Source organism: Lygodium microphyllum, chromosome 15 (assembly GCF_053477565.2).
Source record: "Lygodium microphyllum isolate KBCC chromosome 15, Lygodium_microphyllum_v1.1.10, whole genome shotgun sequence".
Taxonomy (NCBI): Eukaryota; Viridiplantae; Streptophyta; class Polypodiopsida; order Schizaeales; family Lygodiaceae; genus Lygodium; species Lygodium microphyllum.
In genome coordinates this window covers 95,361,846-95,384,403 of record NC_141149.1, presented here as the reverse complement: position 1 = coordinate 95,384,403, position 22,558 = coordinate 95,361,846, and the positions used below count along the sequence as shown (strand labels likewise).

At 40.5% G+C, this 22,558-nt stretch overlaps 1 protein-coding gene across 3 annotated transcripts; it reads left to right on the top strand.

Annotated features, from left to right (window-relative positions):
• The first annotated feature begins 5,854 nt into the window (after positions 1-5,854).
• On the top strand, positions 5,855-18,851 carry LOC148024790 (DNA replication factor CDC6B-like). Of its 3 annotated transcripts, none has more exons than XM_087694440.1 (16): positions 5,855-6,596; positions 6,930-7,038; positions 7,128-7,348; positions 11,312-11,386; positions 11,473-11,612; positions 11,793-11,899; positions 12,018-12,077; positions 12,181-12,254; positions 12,717-12,767; positions 13,551-13,600; positions 13,704-13,851; positions 15,581-15,664; positions 16,214-16,276; positions 17,655-17,750; positions 17,832-17,921; positions 18,012-18,851. In XM_087694440.1, the coding sequence occupies exons 1-16, from the start codon at positions 6,096-6,098 to the stop codon at positions 18,042-18,044; spliced, it is 1,902 nt and encodes a 633-aa protein (XP_087550566.1). In that variant the 5' UTR covers positions 5,855-6,095; the 3' UTR covers positions 18,045-18,851. The 3 variants fall into 3 exon arrangements, with proteins under 3 accessions (XP_087550566.1, XP_087550565.1, XP_087550568.1); XM_087694439.1 differs by having other exon boundaries at positions 5,857-6,596; positions 15,575-15,664; positions 18,012-18,850; XM_087694442.1 differs by having other exon boundaries at positions 5,860-6,596; positions 11,491-11,612; positions 15,575-15,664; positions 18,012-18,848.
• The last annotated feature ends 3,707 nt before the right edge of the window (positions 18,852-22,558 follow it).

Here is a 22,558-nt window from a genome sequence, read left to right as displayed (position 1 = left end):
ACTGGTAGGAAACCAGATATTTCTCATTTGAAAATTTTTTGTTGCATTGCCTATGTTCATGTGCTAGATGAGTTGAGATCCAAGTCGGATCCAAAAGCTGAGAAGTGCATCTTTATTGGTTACTCTTTGCAGCAGAAAGGGTATAGATGCTATAACCATTCTACTCGTAAGTTTACAGTGAGTAGGGATGTTGTTTTTGATTAGATGAGTAGCTGGTATAAACCAGTAAATATGATTGATAATGTAGATGCACATAATAGTAATGTTGCACAGAATTCACAGCAGCAGTCACAAGATATCAGTGGACCTGGAGCGTCCTCTAGCAGTGGTTCATATTCTTGGCCATGGACATGCAGATTGAGATCAGGAGAATCTTCTCAAAGCAATGTAGATAGTGGTATGTAGGTATCACAAAAAGGAAAAGAGAAGGTGGATCAGCCCATGTTTGATGTGAATGCAGGTCACTCGTATGTGGATGGTGAATCCAGTGGCTCAGAACAGAGCATTGATGATGAGTTGGGTATTCCTTCTATTGTTACACCTGGAGTAAGGAAGACCAGGGATGTTTTGAGAGCACCTGGGAGTGAACCTACTTTGCGCAGGTCTACCAGAGCTAGGTATCTTGTGGATAGGCTGAAATACGATGGATTTACAGCCATTCACTATGCATATATGGTCAAAGTGATACATGAACCAGAACCCACTTCTTTTGAGCAAGCCATGGGAAAAGAAAAATGGGAGAACGCCATGGATGAAGAAATGGATGCCTTGGAAGCAAATGCTACATGGGAATTGGTACCTTTGCCTAAAGATAAGCATGCAATTGGTTGTAAGTGGGTTTATAAGGTGAAACACAATGTAGATGGTTCTGTGAATAGATACAAGGCAAGATTAGTAGTCAAGGGGTATGCACAAACATATGGCATCGATTATGAAGAAACATTCAATCTAGTTGCAAGGATGGCAACCGTAAGAGCAGTCATTGCTATGGCTGCATCAAAGGAATGGTCTTTACATCAGATGGATGTAAAGAATGCCTTCTTGCATGGTGATTTGCAAGAAGAGGTCTATATGGAGCAGCCACCAGGTTATGTGCATGATGTTCATCCTGAGTTTGTTTGCAGGTTGAAGAAAGCATTGTATGGCTTGAAGCAAGCACCTAGAGCATGGTCTGACAAGATACGACAGTATCTTGTCACTATTGGCTTTCAGATTTCCAAGGCAGATTTCTCACTTTATGTGAGAAAAACAGAGAAAGGTATTATGCTACTTGTCATTTATGTTGATGATTTGATTATGACAGGTGACAGTGATGAAGATATTCTTCATGTGAATATGCTATTGAAGCAGAAGTTTGAGATGAAGGATTTGGGAGAGCTGCATTATTTCTTGGGCATCGAGGTGATTAGATCACCAAGTGGGATACAGCTCTTGCAGAGGCAGTATGGATTGGACATGCTGTCCAAATATGGGATGACAGGTTGTAAGTCTATTTCAGTTCCTTTGGAGCAAAATGTGAAGCTGAGCACAGATGCAGGTGAGCTTCTGGAAGACCCTACTATGTACAGACGCATAGTAGGAAGTTTGATTTATATGACTATTACCAGGCCAGATTTGAGCTATGATGTTGGATTGGTAAGTCAGTTTATGCAGGCTCCAAGGAAACCGCATTTGGATGCGGCTAGAAGCATACTCAGGTATGTGAAGTCCACATTGCAGTATGGACTACTTTATGAGACTAGGGTTCAGATATAGTTGCATGGATACATTGATGCTGATTGGGCTGGTAGTATTTCTGATAGACGATCTACCAGTGGATATGTGTTCTGTTTTGGGAGTGCTGCAGTCACTTGGAGTAGCAAGAAACAACCTATAATTGCCTTGTCAAGCACAGAGGCTGAGTACAGGGGCGCAGCAATGGCTGCATGTGAGGCAGCTTGGTTGCATAAGCTACTTAATGATATGCATCAGCCTATAGATGGGCCAATTGTCATTTATTGTGACAACATGAGTAGTATACACTTGGCAAATAACCCAATCTATCATGCTAGAACAAAGCACATTGAGGTGCATTATCACTATGTGCGGGAGAGGGTTTTACTAGGTCTTATTAATCTAGTTTATGTCAGCACAGAGGATCAGGTAGCTGACATATTCACAAAGGCTTTGGGCGCGGAGAAGCTGCGCAAGTTCAGAGACATGCTTGGTGTGCAGGAATTGGGATTGAGCTCGAGGGGAGTATTGAGATATCGAGCTCCACTCGTGATATGCCAGGGTGACCGTTGTGCATTTATGTCACCGACTTGTCAGTTTTGCAGATATGGTTGGTATACCGCCCATGAATAATAGCTAGATGACAGCTATCCTTATCTACTCTAGTTTGTGGCTCAGTTAGTATGCCACCTTAGTTAGTTGAGTTTGGTTTGAGACCCATATATAGGGTTCTTCTATTTCTATGTACTTGAGTTCTTTTTGGCTTACACAACTAAGAAGAGGAAAACTGTTTTCAGCCTCCACCTCTGTGTGTATTCCCCCATTGTGCAAGCAAGAAAGCTACAAGTGAGACTCCTTCCTTCTCTCCCACAATCTTGACAGTAATCTCTACACAAATCACTCCACAACTATCTTAAGTTACCTAATTCAATCCCTCTTCATGTATCCACAAATATCTATTAGTCTTCCTTCCCTTTTTCCTTGTTTCTTCTAGCAAAGAAACATGAGCACCTTGGTCTATGTATTTTCGTGTATTACATTGATTGTGTGATTGCATGGCATGTATTCCAACTTTACACTTCTTCTCAATTCATATGTGACTGAGCATCAAGTATATTTCTAAAGCATGTTTTAGCTAGGACACATTGCAAGCCCCAAGTAGCAAGATTCAATCATCTCATTTAGCAAAAATTTTCCACAAGTAGGTTCCAATATATGCAATATACATGATTGGATTTGAGGATTTGAAGAGGCTTTGGGAGACTTTATGGTGGCAACGATTTGGTTAAGCCATTGTTGCATAATAAAGGAAGCATTTATTGTGAAAGAAACAATCATTTAGAGTGTAGAGCTTCACTTTGAGCTACTAGTCATAGCATGATGAGAGGAAGGCTAGTTGTCGAGTCTTTCTATCCATGTAGCCAAGGTTTTGCATTCTTAACAGGACGATTATAATCGAAAAATTTTCACGAGGAGCATTGTTCCTATCATCAGCATATGCCACTATTTGATGTTTAGCTTAGAGGTTTTAATGAGACTATGGTAATGAATGTTACTTTTGAAAAAGGCAGCGGAACAAAGATTGAGGTTAGACATCAACATAGGCATGCACAAGAGGAAGCACTGACATGAGATTATGTAAGAGATACTTATCATGCCAAAGAATGACAGAGAGTGTAGTGCTTCATATTTGAAGATAGATTGCATGATTCTAGAGTGGTTGCCTTATACGTGGGGACTGGACTTGTGCTTTGAGTCAAGTGTTATTATGAAGAGCTTCCTCTTTTTTTCCCGTGTTGGTTAGATGATATCATGCACATGCGATAAGGCTACATGTATTTTCTTTCACAAATTGCCAAAGATGCTATTAAGCATATGTTTGTGGTGAGACGACCAAATAGGAGGTGGTTGTGGCATACTTTTGCAAGCATATTGGCTAGAGGCATTGGTTGGAGCAAAGATTGCAGCATGTATGTTTGGTTGGGACTGTAGTAGGGCAGTCCTATGTGTTTTGATTAAAGAAGCCAGTATGTTAGGGCAACCACATCTATAATGGGCTATTATGACAACATGGTGGCCTAGTTATCGAGCAATAGGCATGGGGCATCGCCATATGTTGTGAAAGATTGATGAGAAAAGGGTGAGGTTCATAGTGTTTTGAGGGGCACATGTTTTAAGCCCTAGATTGGAGTTGAATGTTGAGGTGAAGAGAAAGATGACATGAACATGCCTATCTATGAGTTTTGAAGTTGTCGACTAAGTCTCTAGCACCATGTTGAGGACTCGTGATTAGATCTAGCTTTGATAGTTATGGTAGAAGGAAATTAAGGCATGCATACTACAACATGAAGTGAAGGCATATTTTTAACATTGAGGAGACTAGTGTGATCTTTGCTATGATCATCTTGCAATGGTAGAGAGAGTAGTTACATCTATGGTGGTGATTAATGTTAGTGAACCTTATAGTCAAGGGTGGTTGCATGGGCAATGAGTCAAATAAGGTACTAGAAAAGCCAAAAGCATAAAGATTTTTCTAAAAAGCCTAAAGGCTTATTAAAAATCATATCATATTTAAGGGGAAGGAAAATAAGGGAGAAGACTAGGGAGTAGGGGCCCTTCTCGCAATTGAAATTTTGCTTGTGTAAAGAGAGAGGAGGGTCATACCCAAAAGAAAAGATGGAGACAAGTGGTTAACGGCCATTGCTGAATGAAGTAAAGTTTTTTTCAAACTTCTGCAACTTTGGTGCAAGTAATTTGTGGCTCAATGAATCATAACCATTGGGAATTGAGGTATAGTGATTTTTTGTCATCATCTCATATTTTTATATTGAATTGTGTGTATGATTTAATTTGAACTTGGGACCTTTTAGTCTCATTTTGTGGATGTTGATGCTCTACTTATTATATGTTTAGTGGTTACAAGAGGTATCGCTATTTTAGTTATTTTGTTCGTGTTTGGCCTTGTATTCATGGTTTTCTTAAATTGAGTTCTTCACTTAGACAAACTCATCCATATTTTTGGCACTCCTTTTCTCTAGTGTCTTTGGGTTGTGGGAAGGGACTATCCTTGATCACCACTGGTGTGACAATGCAGAGAAATAGAAGAGTGAATGGATGCTAAATGTTATAAACACATTATGCAAGAATGAATACAAAACCTTGAACCTTTGTGTCTTAAAAAGGACTAGGTAGAGATGAATTGGAGATTGTACATGTTTTGAAAGTATTCAGAATTGTAGCAAGCAACCTCTGAGCAATGATTGACTTTTGTAAATGATGAAAAAACAATAGTGCAAGCTGTACTATCCCAAAAACATAGGGTTGAGACTAAGAAAGACTAATTTCATGAAGTTAATAACAACAATGCAATAGTTGCTAGCTCTTGGAGGAATGTGCGATTAGGGCTATGGCTTTGCAAAAAGCAAATGTAGGTTGTAGATGACCAGATGGAACGATGACATTAGCTAATTGTATGGCAAGGCTAAGCACTAAATGTAGCTATGTCAACAATCTTGTGGTAATGGATAGCTTTGAAATGGTCAGTATAGGTCATGTGTAGCAAAACAACAAGAATGGAGGGTTGAATAGGACACTTGGTTGATGGGTAGGACCATGTGTTCGGATATCCTGCAAAGGGATGCAGACAATAGTGAAATAGGGTGTTGACTGTAGATGAACTTGCAAAACAAGGATGGGTAAAGTGGCAGGGCAACCCCCTACTTGTAGATGTGGATCCTTGCAAAGTTTGGCTGATCTTGAGTTTTGGGGTTGTTGTAAAGAGTTGATTAAGGTTTTAAGTTTGTAGTGCACCTTTTTCACTTAACAATGAGGAGATTGTTGTAAAATCATGCCCTTGACTAGCTGCTATGGACCCCTAGGGATGGATCAATGACCAAATTTTGAGGTGGTGTGGTGTTAAGGATTGCGTTGCGCCGGGTGGCCTTACCCCCGTGCTCTCATTGCATTGCGATGAGTGGGTGGAAGTTGAAACTTTGTAAGGCCCCTCGACCCAGCACGGGAGGAACGCGGCTTAAACCCTCCGGGGTTCGAGCTCGCGGCTCAATGGGATGGCCCTGCCCCATCATAGCTCGAGAGGATTTCCCGCGCTAGCATTTCATACGTGAGCGCGCCTGTCTCTCTCTCGCTCTCTCTTCTTCTCTCTCCTCTCTCTCTCTCTCCCGCGCGCGCCCTTTCTCTTCTCTCTCTCTCTCTCGCGCGCGCGCCACCCTTTCTCCGTGTCTCTGTATTCCGTCGTGATTCTTTCAGACGAGGAATTAACTGTGCACCCCATTGTCGTACAGCAACGCATCCAAGAAATAGAACATGCGTTAACTGGCGCGCTGATTCGCGAGCTTTCCCGGTCCAAACCGATTCCTTCTTCAATGGCGGGCCTGAGTAGCGGGGCTGCATCGCAGAAAGCAACTGTCTGTGCAAGCCATCCGCCGAAACAAGCATCTCTTCAGAAAAAGAATAAGAAGAAGAGTGAAGTGCACCCGCATCAACCATCCCTGACTAACGGTTGTGGGGATCATAGCAGTACTATGCCTCAGATGGACATGGCTGTGCACGAAGCACCTCATATCGCGAGCGCCAAGAAGAGAAAACGGCCCACTCGCGGCTTTGCCTCAAAAAAACGGGCATGCAAGGGCGGCAAAACAAAATCTGCAGCGCTGCGTGGCAAAGTAAATGGGAATTCCGGGATCTCAGAAGATAGTGTAGGCCTTCCTCTGATTGAATCCCAGCCAACAGAGAGCACAGGTCAGGCCCGAGCTGAATCCGGGATCTCTGACAATGGAGAGAAGGCAATTGATCAGGACCATTCGTTAAATCAAGAAAGGAGATGTTCCCAACATGATGACGAAACAACTGCACAATCGACGCAGGTGGCAGCTCATTGCTCTGTTAACCTAGTTCTGGCAAGGATCTCCATGAACAAGTGATGTTTGCCATATGCAATATAAAGCTTCTATTACAGCAAGGCATTCATACGTAGAGCACATTTAACTATGGAAGAAATGGTAAATTATGCAATTAATATGGAACACACACGTCATCATAGAGGAAATGGCCACTTTATGGAATTGACATGTCCTGCACACTCCACATTGCTTAGTTCAGAAGAGTTTGCATTTATCCTGAACTTTTGTGTTCCTAAAAACTATACACTTCAATTGCTCATATCGATAACTTGGTGATGTTGTTGCTTTGTTATATAGACATATGAAAGCCCGAGAAAGACAAAAGTTGGCATGTCGAAAGTTCACAACAGGGGTGTTGCAACATCACCCAAAAGATCTGCAAAGCAACAGTATTTCAATGCATCAAGTGGGCACTCTCTTGCTGCTTCCAAGTTACTTTTAACTAAGTTGTAAACAACATTTTTTGATTCACACACAATTTATCATATATTGCAGACTCAAGCCATATGCAGGTTGTGAAGGCAGCCTTACATCTTTCAACGGTGCCTGATGATATGCTGTGTAGAGACATGGAGCAGAACAAAATACTTGAGTTTTGTAAGATGCACATTTTGCAGCAGCAGCCTGGAAGCCTTTACATCTGTGGGTGCCCTGGAACGGGAAAGTCATTGCTTATGGAGAAAGTCAAGTCAATGGCCGAAATATGGGCAAACGAGGTTATCCTTTTTGGGTTATTGATGTATTAGTTGTACATTGGATGCAGAAATTCTCATAATTCTTTGCATATGTATGCTATCTTTGAATATCTTCATTAAACATTGTTAAAGTGAAGGTTGGGTTCTCTTAGTTGGCGTGGTATTTGCTATGATGTGACACATACTTCTATAAGCTTTATCTTTGCACACGAATTGTTTGCCAAGCCTTCATGTGTTTGCCTTAGTTATGAGGAGGCTGAGCAACCTTATCAATTTACTTTTGATTTTCACTGAAGAGGTTCCATGAGTCAAATGGATTTCTGCATCTGAGTCTAATAGCTTGGGTCTTTGTGTTAGCAGAGTATTTGTCAGCTCATGTGTGAGTCTGAGCTTGATCTGGGCTGGGCATTTTTATTAGGTATTTTAGGTATTTTTCTGGTGTGGCATTTTATGCCAGTGGAGCATTTTTATGCACCAGCCAGCTAGCATTAAATGCTGTCCGACCAGCATTATTGCTCCCCACTTTTTCAGCCTATTTATACTTAGTGCTCCTCCTCAGTCAGTATCATCATCATCATCTTCACCATCTGCAGACTCTGTGGAGAGAGGAGCCAGTGCCAGTGCCAGTGCCCACGCAGCCAGTGACTCACTGTTGTATGCGACTGTCTCGTGTTCAGATATATGGATTCCATTTCCCGTGCATACATCTGAGTTCTCATTTGTATCGTGTTCTTTTCTTTTCTCTTTTTGTCTTGTGTTTCAGCAGTTTATTTCAGCACATGTTTATGCTTCCACCGCTGCTCCACTTCTGACACTTTGTATCTGAGCAAAACAGTTTACTTGCCTGACATGGAAACCCCAACTAGTTTTTATTTTTAGCACCATCTAGCTGCTTATGCTATTTATTCCCCTCATTCAATCAGATATAATAGTGGAAGATGATGACTGTTTATATCTTGAGCAAGGGTTCATCTAGCTCTTGGATGGATTGCTTAATCCTCTTGATGTGTTTATTAGTTTGGGAGATTCTTACCTTTGTAGCACTGTTTGTGCCTGTGCCCAATTCTAATAGCTTTTAGGCAAAGCAGGGCTAAATGATTGTAGTTTGAATGAATGCATATTTGCCATCCTTAAATTGAGGCACTTCTAGCGAGACCAAAATGGTTAGATGTTGAAATAGTAAAGAATTGTACTTTTCAAGACTTAGCCAATTTCGTGCAAAACATGGAAAGTGCTCATTTGAGTGATTATTCAACTGCCACAAAATGTGACAGGCCAACTTACACATCAATTTTTATGCCTCAATCACCACTAGGGGTTTTGCTTTGGTGTCACCAAAAACCCAACTATTACATAGGCAAGGAAAGGTCATGCAACACACAAATATGAAGACTAAGAATGTGTTGAGTGAATGCATATAAATAAATGCAGAATCCAATTCAAAGTTTTCCTTTTCCCATGCAATTGTCTCATTGTTTAGGACCAATGTCAGAATCCACGATTCTATTCACTCAAGTCCAATCATTGGATGCCATGCATTCAGGATCAATAGTGGAATACTTGATACCCAGGTTGATTAATTAAATATCACATGCTCATGAGCACTCATTCAGCACAGATTCCAGGGTCATCCTGAGCTCACATTAGATTATCCATAGTTAATGGTAGGGTTTTATTATGTAGACAATCTGTCCATAGCTATTCAACATAGGTTCCAGGTTCATTCACAGTTCACATTATATTCATTCATAGTTGATGGTAGTGTTTTCTTATGTATGTAATTCATCCATAGCTCATCCAGTGAACTATGCTGGTGCTGGTGCAGGGTTTCCTTATGTAGGTAATCTGTCCACAGCCCATCCTGTGGACTATGCTGATAATTGGCTATAGTGCACATATCCAGGGGAGAACTTTACCTTCTTGGTTGCCTGTGGCATATACTGACCTTCAACCATTGGTCCAACCTCTCCAAGCATGGGCCTACATATTTATTTTAGCACACTGCGTGATGGTTGCATCTCTGTCTTGAATACCCTCGCATCAGGGTAGGTCACACTTTTGAGCTGCATAGACTTGAGCATCCCTGACTTGGGTCTCCTTAGCTGTAGTATGTACTATTCACTTTGACATGTTGAACAAGACTTGGTGTTGTGAGGATTTAAACTCTCTTTTTCCTCACATAACACATTGTTTGTGGATACAAACATTGGACTTTAGCATTAGCATTAGAAGGGTTCCTAGGCACCATTGTGTCTTCGATTTTGAAGCTGCAGGTGTTGTTGGAAGGCTTGAAGAACTGTCATTGTGCCTAGCCTAGACTTTTTTCTTCTGCTTGCATGTCCTCTTGGCCTTCACCTTTCTGCCTTCCATTTTTGAGTTCTCTTTTTGCTTTTTTCTTTTTGCTAATGCTTGTGTGCTTGTCTCATACCATTGCCTCCACCAGACATTTGGTTCCTTTGCTCCACAAGTAGAAGCATAACAACCTCCTCGACTTGGGGAGTTCTGTTACTTAGCCCAAGTAAGTAGGATTGCAAAACCTCCATAAGAGAAGGGAAGATTAATCCACAAAGTGTGACTGAGTTGCCTTTTGTAGGTCCTTTACCTTAGTGATGAAAATGTGGGCCCCTTCCTCATTCAAAGCCAGTCAATACACAATTTTCTACATGGACAACCTTTGGTTTGATTTGGCAAGTTCCTGTAAGCCTCAATAGAAGTCTGCTATCTGAATAAGGCAATGATTGAGTTTTTCATGGTCATGATGTCAGGGCATTAGCTCAAGTATATTTTTGGTCTGAATTTGCTGCTGCCTTGGACTAACCACTTTTAATTTGTCTACTTCTTGATACTCCATCATCTGCAAGAACGACATTATGGCTCATTGCTCAAGAGTGCTTTGGGGACAATGTATCTCCTCCTTGCCTTCAACAATCCTTCACAATTTGCAAACACCAATTGGTCTTTGATCTTCACTTTCAATAGCTTGTTGCTGGATAAAGCCAGATGGAATAGGGAGCAAACTAGAGACGGGGGTTTTGGATGAGCTAGGGTAGCTCAATTTCTGATATGATGTCACTAGAAAATTGCGAGTCTTCAATTTAGACGACTGCAAATGTCAAGGGGTACTTCCAGAAGAAACAGAGAATGACTGGTCTATACAGCTGTGAGAACTGCCTGAGAATACCATCTGACATAAGTTTAAGGTAAAAGACAGCAACTAGGAAGCTGCCAGGAGCAGTTGAGAGCAGTAATAGATCTTTCGAAGAATAGAATATCCTTGGGTGATGCTTTATTTTTGGTGGTGGACCACTCATCTCATGTGAGACTGACGGTGATGATGCTGATGCTTCTGATTCATCTGAGATGTATTCATGGTGCATAGCTTATATAGGGAGTTTGTATCAGATCAGCGGTGAATATACCAAAGATGTATTCATGATTCATAGCTTACATAAGGGGTCCATTAGATTGGGTGGTCAAGTTCATTTGGCATTATGGAAGGTTTTCTTGTGGGTATTGGGCACCAAGGTGCAGGTTTTCACAGCCTTTCATCTGGAGATTGATGACAGTCAATGCATTATCTGATAACCATGCTGCGTGCATTTGCAAGGGGCAAAGTTCACTGGGAGAATTACCTTACCCCTGCTGGAGCATGCCACTATCTCCAAGTGTTTCGACGAGGATCCTGTTCAAGCCGGAGTATGGTTTCCAGCTTACCAATACTTACACCATGGGCCTTGGAGACCAATGATTGTCAGTGTGTGATGTAGGAGGGGCATATGTCTTTTTTATTGCCTCTCTGTCTCTGTCTCTGTCTCTCTCTCTCACACAGAATTCTATCTTTTAAGTTATGACTCCTTTTTTAAAACTCTCTTGGAATGTCTGTTGCACTCTTTCTTAAAATGGACACCCTGGTCTTTTTGCCCAATTGCCTGGTCTGGCTGTGTACTGAGGCTTTTTTGTCATTGGCTTTTGTTTTTATTTAAGGGTGCATTGGCAGCTCCAGAAATCTTGAGTTTCAACTGCACCACTTTGGTGAGCCCCAGTGACATTTTTGAACGTGTAAGTATACTAGTACTCTGTCTAGCTTGGGCCATGTCCAGTTCTATTTTTACATTATGTGAGCCACAACTAAACTAATCACTCAGTTAGCTTGTTTACTGCAGATACTTGCCTGTATTTCTCCATCATCAGTGTCAAAGAATGCCAAGAGTTGCAAACGGGCTGGAGTGAAAAAGATTAAGGATGCTTTGTCTGTACCTGCAAAGAAGTCTACTAGTAGAATGCTGTATGCTGCTGCATTTCTTCAAAGCTAATTCAAAAATAGACTGTTAGGAAAATAACAAAGCACTGTATTTGTGATGCTAGCAGATCAAATTACAGTAAGGCTGCTAATTAGAAAACACCAGCAATGAAGTTTTTTCTGCTATTGCAGAATCCAGTGTATGACTTTTACTTTTTGCTACAGGATGCTTATTATTGATGAAATGGACTATTTAATAAGCAGAGATCAAACTATTCTCTATGAATTGTTTGAGCTTTCAGCACAAACAGATTCACGATGTATTCTGATTGGTTAGCACATAACCTGAAACGCTTTTGCTACATGTATTCTTCTTGCTGAACAGTCCTTATTGCTTGCTCCATATCATTCAACTGGTTAAAGTTGATTATTATTGGTTTCCTGTCTTAGGGATCTCAAATGCAATTGATCTGGCAGATCGATTCCTACCCAAACTGAGCCTGCTGTGTCGTAAGTTTTTTTTGTGAAAGACTCACATACACTAGGTAGCAGTTACAGAGGAATAATGATGATCAATGTACTTGAATTAACTACCTAGAAATTTTCATTGCAGGTCGTCCTGTAGTGATACCTTTCTCACCGTACACAAAGGGTCAAGTGATCACAATTCTGCAACAGCGTTTGAAGGTATCTGTAACTAGATTCATCACACCATTGAATCAGGCATAGTTTTTGTGTGGAAATAGAACTAGAGGTAAGGTAGGTCTCATATCCCTAATGAGAAGGGCACCATGTATCATTCTCCATTAGCTTTGAGACTCTCAGATGTAGGGTCAGAGCAGAGTTTAGCCTCGGAAAGTTTGGTTTTGACTAATGACTATTCTTCAAGTGATGCTGTGAAAGAGCAGGATTGAATCCTGCTAAACTAGTATGTGTGTGTAAATAAAATGTGTGTGAACAGAATGGTTGGTTCATAAAAAACTTGGGTGTGAATAAAATGTGCATATCTATGCTGATCTTCAGCATTGCAAGAAATTCAAGATCACAATCAGATTTTCTGGTGTGAGTTGAATATGTGGAAACTGGTAACTTTACTTGTAAATGCTTAAGATAGTGAATCCACATCATTTATCATCATGTATGCCACAGGTTCTTCCTTTTAAGGTGTTCGAACCAGCAGCTTTGGAACTTTGTGCAAGGGTAAGCTTCACTCATGATTTTACCCTCTACCTATCTTGCTTGAAGTGATGCTCGTTATCCTCCAGGAAAAATCAATTAAGGACACATTATTAAACACATATTCCTGATAATATTCTTTTAGATCTCTCTTTCAATCAAAAACCTTTTTCTGTCAAATTATTCTAATATATGGCCCATGTCTCCGTCTCTTTTCTCTATCCTTTCAGTTCCTCTGTCAACAGAAATAAATTATTTAATATTGTTTTTGCTCCATCCAGTTTTGCTTGCACTCATTCTAGACTGAATTTGGTTGCAAAAGTTCAGGGTTGGGCTGAAATGCCATCCTTGAACTTAGTATGAAACCTATAGTTCTATTTAGGGTCTTACGTGCCACTGTTTTAGAATTGTGCATGAAACTTTTTAGGTAGTCAAATTGTACAATTGGAAAAGCACTTCTAGCACTAGCAGAAGCCTACCTGACCAGCTTTCCATGGAGTACCTGTCATTTCAACATGCCAAGATAGTAAAATGCCTCGTATTCTGTTATTATTTGCAGTATTCTTGAAGCTTTAGATATATAACTATGATGATCAAAGGGCTAGGATGGAGAACACCATTCTTTGGACTGCCTGGAGAACATGTGGCAATGGCTCCATAAATTATTTACTGCTATCAGTAGTCGTATATTGAGCTTTTTTGTTTTGGGGGGGGGGGGGGGGGTTTATAATAGCAATCTATTCTTGTCCTTTATGTGGTTTTGTTTTCAACTATGTGTTGACAAGACATTGATTGGTAAATATGTAGAAAGTTTCAGCTGCATCAGGAGATATGCGGAAAGCACTGCATGTCTGCAGGTATGGCTGCTTTTAAATATACTCTTTTCTTGCTAACTAAGGCTCAGTTCAGTCTTTGAATCCGAGTCTGAGCTCTCAAAGTCAAGTCCCTTCACTTGCTCAGGATTGCTGTTGAGCTGTTGGAATCAGAAATGAGAAAGGATAGCAACTGGGAATCAGAAATTAGCATCAGAAATGGTGAATTAAAGTTACAACTTTCACCATCAAAAACGCTCGGCCAAACAAGGCATGCTGTTTGTGGTGAACATTTGGTAAATGTTTTGTGATCACTGCTGGTCTATAGATAGCATCAAATTCAGTTGCCAAATTTTGTGTATCTTATAAAGCAGTGTGTGCATCCAGCATGCTTGTGAGCTCTTGATTTCATGGCACAACGTCGCAGTGTTTTTGTACTTACAATCATATGTGAACTTTGCCATGGAATGAATCAGACGTATTTGAAACCAATAACTGCTATGAGGTCATAGTTAGAGTAAACTGGTGTTTGGTGTGTTATCTGGCACTATGAAAAACAGCTTGCATTTGCCAGGCTTCGTGTTGCAAAGCTTTTGCCCTGAAGGAGTTTCAGGCGACAACTTTTGTGCCTGCCCAAGCTTCCAAAGTTACATTCTTAATTGCACTATGCTAGGTACCCAGTTACAGAAGGGGTTGCAACGCACAAGTGGTTGCTAAGGCAGATTATTCTCACAATATGGAGTCTTAAAACAAGAAGTTTTGTGTGATGAGTCAATCATATATAATCAGCTGTTCAGATTGGAAGGATCATCTTTTCTGCATTGGAGCCATCCAAATGCAGTCTTAAATAAATTGATTTCAAGAATAAATCTGTGTCGGCCAAATTAATTTGAAGCATAAGTCTGCTAATCTAATTGACTAACCATTTTACAAATTTGTGTTACTGAGTTTGACTTGACATACAAGTTTAATTTCTCCAGAACAACCACCCACCACCACCCCCCCAACAAAACAAACACCCACAATGGGGGTGTCATTGCATTGTTTCTCTCTCACTTCTACACGTAGCATGGAAATCTCTCTCTCATTGTACATACAGATGTGTGCACACATATTGACACCCAACCACCCACCCACACACCCCCTGCCCTCCCAAGCTCTGCATTAAAATTCATATACACCGCTCAATTCTTATCAATACATAAGTCCCGATCCATGTTCCTTGCTTTTGTCCCTGCCTGTTCCCATTCCATCCCCATCTCATCCTTGTTCCTCATCCCATGTTTCCATGGGGAGAGGCCTCTCCTGCACATATTAGTCAGCGGAGTGCACAAGTACCACACTGGCATTGTTCCTATGCATGTACATGATATCTTATGAGTTGAATGAAGAGCAGTTGTACTGAGACCCTCCTCCCTGACCCTAGCAAGGAGCGACTGAGTGTTTGAGTGGGCATGAGCTTGGACTTACATGACCATACCATGTGAACATAGGTGTCCAATCATGTGAATCAACTAGCAAGACTTGAACCCTCAAGATTATGAGTCGAAGTTTAAATTGCTAGACTATGACCTTTGGACTACAAAGATTTCTTCTCAAGGTTAGAAGTTGAATGTTATTTGTCTTCCTTGCTTTCTGACATAGATTGATATATCTTTTGTCTGCAAATACTCACTTGAATGATAAATTTGGGATAAGTGGCCTTTTGTCTTTGACAGATAAGGTCTGTATCTGAGCTGTATTTTTAAATCTCCTATACTTTTCTAGAGCGGATTCTTGCACGATGAATCACTCAAATCTCAAATAGATGGTGCTTACTGCTCCAATCATTGGTGGCTCTGTTGATCTCTTTTAATTGGGGTACTAGGGGGATAGCATGAGGCTGAAGTTTGTGCCAGCTGAGTTTTCATTTAACAGAGATAGTAGTTGACTTCTGTTTTGTTATGTTATGAGGCTGAATTCTGTTGATGAAAGTGATGAGATTTTTGCCTGAGTTCTGTCTGGAATGGCACATGTCAGGTTCAGATACACCACATGGCAGGAGCCTTGGCAAAAACATTTCGTTCTGCTGTTGTGGACATTATTAAATCCCTTCCCAAACATCAACAGGTAATTATTGTCGCAGAATTCCTCATCCTTTTCAGTATTAATGTTTGAGTTTGAGAGAGATTGCCCAAATACTTGGAAACTGTTAATTACGAGTTTTCCATCTGATAGCTTTGTAGTTAAGCCGTGTATTTGTACCATGGGATTGTCCTGTGGTGCCATAAATAATGGCATCATGTCTAGCTCATGGTTCCATTTGTGGTGTATGTTGCTTTGCTTCTTGACAGTTGCAGTTCTATCTGCAATGCCACACTTGTTCTAGGATCGAGGGTGTTGTCTAAGGGTAATATACCCCAGCTCACTGCAGAGGAGAAACAAGAAATCTAAGTTGCCATCATGAGAGTTCATTTGGTCATGAAACACATTCTATGTACTTAAATTGGTGTTGTTTTGGTGACTGTCATGGTGTTTAAACATTGTTTTCTAATGGAAATTACATCCAGAGGTGTCACATGCAGCTGTTTGTTTGTTTTATCATAAGAAAAAATTAGTAATGAAGCTACTATCTATTCTGTGTGTTTGAACATTGGTGTCTATGGGAACTACATGCAGATGGTGCTGTGTGCAGCTGTTCGTTTGTTTCGTCAGAAGAAAAAAGACACAACACTTGGACAGGTCTGCATATTCTTCAGACTAAAATGTATGAATTGCATTTGAGTTCTCCAAATACTTACAGTGAAGGAAGGAAGAGGGTATCTCCAAAGTGATCTACTGAAGGGAGAGGGGGAGGGAGAGGTTAACGTTTAAAGAGATTGTGTGTGACAAAAGAACAATTGATCTTACAGTCCTGTCAGCTCAAATGGAAAAAGCAAAAACATTCAAAGTCATTTTGTGGCCATTTGGGTGGCTACTGCAAAACTATTTAAGAATTCAAGCCCTGGCCTGGGTTCCTGAGGAAGTCAGTGCTGTGCTATAGAAGCATCAGATCTGCGAGGTTTAGTTGATGTGTTTGAAAGATCTTATACATTTGACCTCTACTGTACGCAGAGTGTATCAAATTGTGTTAAGACACTTATTGACTTGCTAAGGTGTTCCGTGTCAGAAGTAAAGAATGTGAGACTTGTTGGATGTAAGCTTCTGTTCTCGGATGCAAGTTGGCCTTCTGCATTGGTGCATCTTTTAGAAGCATTGGTGGGAATAGTGGGGTGGTGGTTTCTGTCTTGTCAATTTAGCTGTCTTGTGCAAAGGATCTTGAAGAGGGGACTTCAGGCGGTATTAAAATTGTGGGCTGTAATTCCTTCAGTCCATTATGCCGTGCAATCCAGCTAAAACCCAGCTAAGTATATTTGGTATAGATGCATCTACAAGTAATGATGCTCAGATGTGTTTGTTAAGTACTGGTGCTGTATGGAACTATCTGACCAGATTAAAGATTTGTGTAGCTCCAAGACCACCTTTAACGGTTACAGATGAAGTGGTCGATTGCCTGGTAAATGTGAAGAGTATGCAGTATCTATATGTTTGTCTCAACATGGAAAAACCTTGGTCCCATATGGAACATAACAACATGATCTTTGCCTCTGGAATTCTGTCAACGAAATTTGTATCTCATAACAGAGACCTAATGGTGGTCCCTGCTTTACAGCAAGTGTTGCAAGCTCCTTCAACTTGCATAATGTTTCAGAGGTCAAATTTACCCTGTCATTGGTTCAGAAGTCCTAGAACCCAAGCCATCTTGAGTTGTAAGTAAGCTCTTCAGCCTGAGCAGCAGCAATATCCATGTTGGCTATAGTTTTTCAAGTGAGCTTCGCTTTCCAGTGAACATTAGTTTACTGACGAAGTTATGAGCTGTGTTTCTTTCTTTTTCCCAAGTACAGAAAATTCTTTTAATAGGTGCCACAGTGAATAAAGAAACTGTCATATCTTCTCCATAGAGTGAATAAAGAAACTGTCAAAGTCAATGAGTTTCATTTAAGGAAAACTAAAAACATGTGTACCGATTCAGCTTCAGCCAAAACCCATTGTGTTAACAGCCTAAATGTCTTCTTTTCAGCTTAATGGTGGGTATCTAGACTTTTGCAAGTCCACGGACATGCCTGCATTGTCAGCTCCGGAATTTTCAAGTGTTTGCAGGGTTCTTGCCGATCAGGTACTTGACTTGATGATGTATGCTCGTGCCACCCTTGTTTGATCCTTGCTTAAAACAAAAAACTGTGTTTATGAGTTGCAGGGACTTCTCAATCTGGGTTCTTCACGAGAAGAAAGGCTACGGAGAGTGACTTTGCAAGTGGATCAAGAGGACATAGTTTTCTCTCTGCAAGTAAAATCATTAGCGACAACAATCTCTGCTTATCATACATCGTGTTTTTGCTAGCTGATGATTCCTTGATTTGTTTCTTGGTGAATGCAGTCGGTCCGCTTCTTCTGCAACCATCTCACCTGATATTGGGGCCATGGCTGCTTTGTACTTTTAACCTCGTGCTGCCGCATTAGAGAGGAGCAATTTATCTCATTCCTTTCCACCTCATCTGTCGTCAGGGAAGCCTGACATCATCTTATTTTATTGCCTGTAACATATAATTGATGATAATTATAGTACATTTTCAGGGAAGGCAGGGGTCTTGCTGAGCTATATTAGACATCCCCCGCCTTTCACGGAGCATATGAACTGTGATGCAATCATCACCACAGGATGAGGGAGAATAAACGGTGGTGCAATCATCACAGCAGGATTACACTTCAAGCCATGTGCCATAGGCCCAGCTATGGTGAACTTTTATGGCAAGAACATTGAGACCTAACGATTCTTCGGGATATAGGATTACCTCAAAGCAATCCCCGTCTAGAGAGGCATCGTTGCCGTATCCAGTGACTTTCAAGAAATGAAGCCTGTACTCTTGGGGGTTTTTCCCCTATACGTTCAAAAGCCATGGGGGTAATATGCGGGCGAAGTGTTTATTCACAGATGCTATTCATTTAAGGTGGCTGTAGCAAGAGTTACCTCTCAATAGACGGGTTCAGAATGCTATTTATTTGAAAGAAAGCTAAGTGCGACAGCATTCTCTCTCTCTCTCTCTCTCTCTCTCTCTCTCTCTCTCTGTGGCACGCGCTTGCATGCATCTCACCTATCCAGTGTGCATAGGATTGCCAGACATTAGCAAAGGTCTTTAAAGCACTTCATCTGTGGAGTAGCAGAGTCACTGGTGGAGACCTGCTAGGAGTTTTATCAGCTGAACTGTTAAGAGCATCTAATGTTAGACCCCTTTTCATCCACAGTATTCATTTACGATCTTTCCTTTAAAATTTTCATTAAAGGACCGAAAACTTGTAGTTCGGTATTCAACACCTTGAAATATAAGAATGCATGCCTCACAAGTCATAATCAACTGAAGGAAACTAGTGAGACCTGCAGTTAGGATTACTTTAGGATTAGTTAATGCCATCCTAAATCTTAATTCTCCGTGTGCTTGTTCTTGAATATTTCACTAATGTAATTTATGTTTATTGCTTGAAAACAAGCAATTAACAATGTTCGTTGCTTGAAAATAAGAAACTTACAATGTTTGTGGATATTGATATCCCTTGTGTGGGTACCCTTAGACTTAAGTTGGTGTGGAGTTGATACATTGGGTCTGTCTACACTTGTGGGGCTTGGGGCTACTATTTGAGGGAATGAGGCCAATGATTTCTCCATGGTATGGGTGGATGTGGCAAAAGGTAGCCAAGGAAAGAAGGGAAGCAAAGACTTTGAGGCACAAAAGGAATGCAATGGGGATGGGTGGACATTGGTTACTAAGCAAAAGGGGAGGAAGCAAGGCATTGGGGGTGGAAATAACGTGCATGAAAGGTGCATGAGATGTTGCATACCGCATTAGGAACTCTTGGCATAAAGCTGCCATTCCCAAAAATAGTTGTGGAAGAGCTAGCTGAATTGCCCAACTTAATCGTCTCTCTTTGGACCATATTAGCAAATAATACTTGAGGATGGATGCAAAATTCAGATGTGTCCAAGTCTAGTTTTGAGGGCTTCAAGAGAAAAATTACTAGTTTAGAGGCACAAGTGCATGCTAGTAGGCAATCAACTTGGGGCAATGGTTCAACCTATGTAATGATTGATAAGGTTTGTGGTGAGAAAAGCTTGGTAAAAGGAGGATTGGACAACATTCTTAAGCTTAATATCAATGATAAAAAATCAAATGAAGTTGGCAACCTACAATACTAAAGGATGAGTGGTGCTTTCAAGAGAAGCATCTTTTGGAGATGGCTCTAGTCCTAAGGCTTTGATGTTGTCTTGACGCAAGAGCACAAGTTTCATGCATGGGGTGGTTAATGTTTTGACTACAAGGGATTCAAGTGCTTTGTTGGAGGTAGTATAGTAAAAGGATCGAAATGTCACAATCGTGAGGGATAATAGAGATCTATAAATTGTACACCCCTTTGAAGTTAGTCAAATTTTGGTGATTGAGGCAAGTTGGAATAAACAAAGGATAATCCTTGTCAATATATATGGTGCACGACAGCAGGGAGAAAGATAGTGAGGAGCAAAGCCAATAGAAGGCCTTGTGGTTGGAGATTTCAATATGATTATAGACTTGGATAATGCTTCAATTATTGCAATCTTATGTCATGGAGAACTCATAGCTTGGCTCAATCCAATCAAAAAACACGGATTGACTAACATGATCAATCTCTTGTAGATGGAGAAGGAAGCTTACACATACAACTTAATGAGCCATGTGGGATATTGAGCCAAATTAGATTGTCGGTATAGTACCAATACAAGGAATTGGCTCCTATTGGTATTGAAAATAGAGGTAGACTATACAATTCATCTACAGTCCTACACTTGAAGGTTGTGAAATTGATCAAAATTGAAAGCTCACACATGGTTGGTTGTGAATGCTCGACATTATATGTAGGTAACCTTTGGATATATGGTGCATGGAGCCATTTGCAAACCAAAGGATGATGTGATCAGACAACATTAGGATCCATGGCTTGAATTTGCCAACACTTTTTAGAATCGCATTAGCTTGCATTGAACTTGGCTATGTTAGAAGGAGAGGGATGCTTGTGGTTAAGGGTAAGTATAAGTTGAAAGCCAAAGAGGTTGTTAAGGCCCTTAGGAGGTTGAAAGAAATGATGGCGAGTCGATCTTTGGGCATGGTTTTAAGAGGACCATTCTAGATACTTATCATGAATGCGCATTGAATGAAATGGCTTCATCTCCCACTATAGAATGGGAGGCACTTGAGGGGACCTCTATGGTTGGAACTTCTAGTTCTAGTGAATGTGTAGAGGGTTCTCCACCAAAGGAAGTCTACAAGGTCTATTTAAATGAGCCAATTGGGGGTGGATGATAGGATTCACAATGTCGATGTGGTAGAATGAAATCTTGGGACTTTTGATGATCCTTGCTTATTTCAAGATGATATTATGTTATCTAAAGTTGAGCAAAAGGATTATGTGAAACTCTTATTGGAGTTTAGGGATGTTTTTGCATGGACCTATGATGAGTAGAAGGGGATTTCCCCCATTATTGCCATGCACATGATCCCATTAAAGAAATGGAGTAATGATGATCCTTGCTTATTTCAAGATGATATTATGTTATCTAAAGTTGAGCAAAAGGATTATGTGAAACTCTTATTGGAGTTTAGGGATGTTTTTGCATGGACCTATGATGAGTAGAAGGGGATTTCCCCCATTATTGCCATGCACATGATCCCATTAAAGAAATGGAGTAAGCCGGTGAGACAAGGTTAGACGAATGCCTTTTGAGATTTGAGAGCCTCTTTTTGAGGAACCGATGTATTTAGAAAGGTTGGATTGATATTCCCAATGAAGAATATTGAATGGTGCTCAATGTTAGTAATTAGGAAAGCCTCTTTTTGAGGAACTAATGTATTTAGAAAGGTTGGATTGATCTTCCTAATGAAGAATATTGAATGGTGCTCATTGTTAGTAATTAGGAAAAATAACAACCAAATCCATCTATGTGTGGAATTTAAGGTGCTTAACAAGTAGATACTTTGGTACTACTAGGTATCTTTGCAGTTGTAAAGATATAGAAGACTTGGCTTCTTCTAGGAGCCTTTAGAATTGGTGTTTTGGATAGTTTCATATTTGCATCATCAAATGCTACATTGGATTATGTCCACTCAAAGGCATGGATGTGTGGCATAAGATTCATCAAAGGCAATTGATGAACCTTCAATAGTATCCCGTTTTGATGAGATAAAACTATGAACCTCCCTAGGGTTGGTGGGTGGGCTCATCGCTACAATAACAACTACCTTCTCAAGATTGGTAGAACGTTAGTGACGAGAGATGTATTCTTTCATTGACTATTAAGAAGAACAACCAAATCCATTTGTGTGTGGAATTTAAGGAGCTCAACAAAGAGACGGTCGAGGATTGTTATATCTTTTTCCTTTATTGATCAGATCTTGGATCAATTGTGGTAGGGTGAGAGATGTATTCTTTCATGGACTATCTTGTGGTTTACAACTAGATGGCTATAATTGAGGAAGACAAGTTGAAAGCGATGTTCATTATAGTCTTTGATACTTTTGTGTATCGTGTTATGATCTTTAGTTTGTGTAATGATCTTGATAGAGGATGATTGATAAGACCTTTAGTGATATTTTGCTAGAGAATCCTAAGGTGTTTATAGACGATTTAGGAGTTGCTATGGATAGCTCATTGTATTTTGTAAATGCTCTAAGAGACATCGAGAGTATTATATTACACTTAATCAATAGAAGCGCATATTTGGAAGTGAGTGTAGTTGGCATTCTACCGATCCTTAAAAGATAGTTGTCATTGTAGCGATGAGCCCACCCACCAGCCTCAAGGAGGTTCATAACTTTGTCTCATCAATGGGATATTATTGAAGGTTTACCAATGCTTTGGTTGAGTCATTGCCTTTGATGAATCTTATGCCACAGATCCATG

Bases quoted from the DNA above. Each gene is read 5' to 3' on its own strand.
- LOC148024790 (XM_087694439.1), top strand. From the start codon at position 6,096: ATGGCGGGCCTGAGTAGCGGGGCTGCATCGCAGAAAGCAACTGTCTGT. The intron at 7,349-11,311 runs GTTATCCTTTTT...TTTTTATTTAAG, and splicing joins CCGAAATATGGGCAAACGAG to GGTGCATTGGCAGCTCCAGA. The intron at 13,601-13,703 runs GTATGGCTGCTT...TCACTTGCTCAG, and splicing joins AAAGCACTGCATGTCTGCAG to GATTGCTGTTGAGCTGTTGG.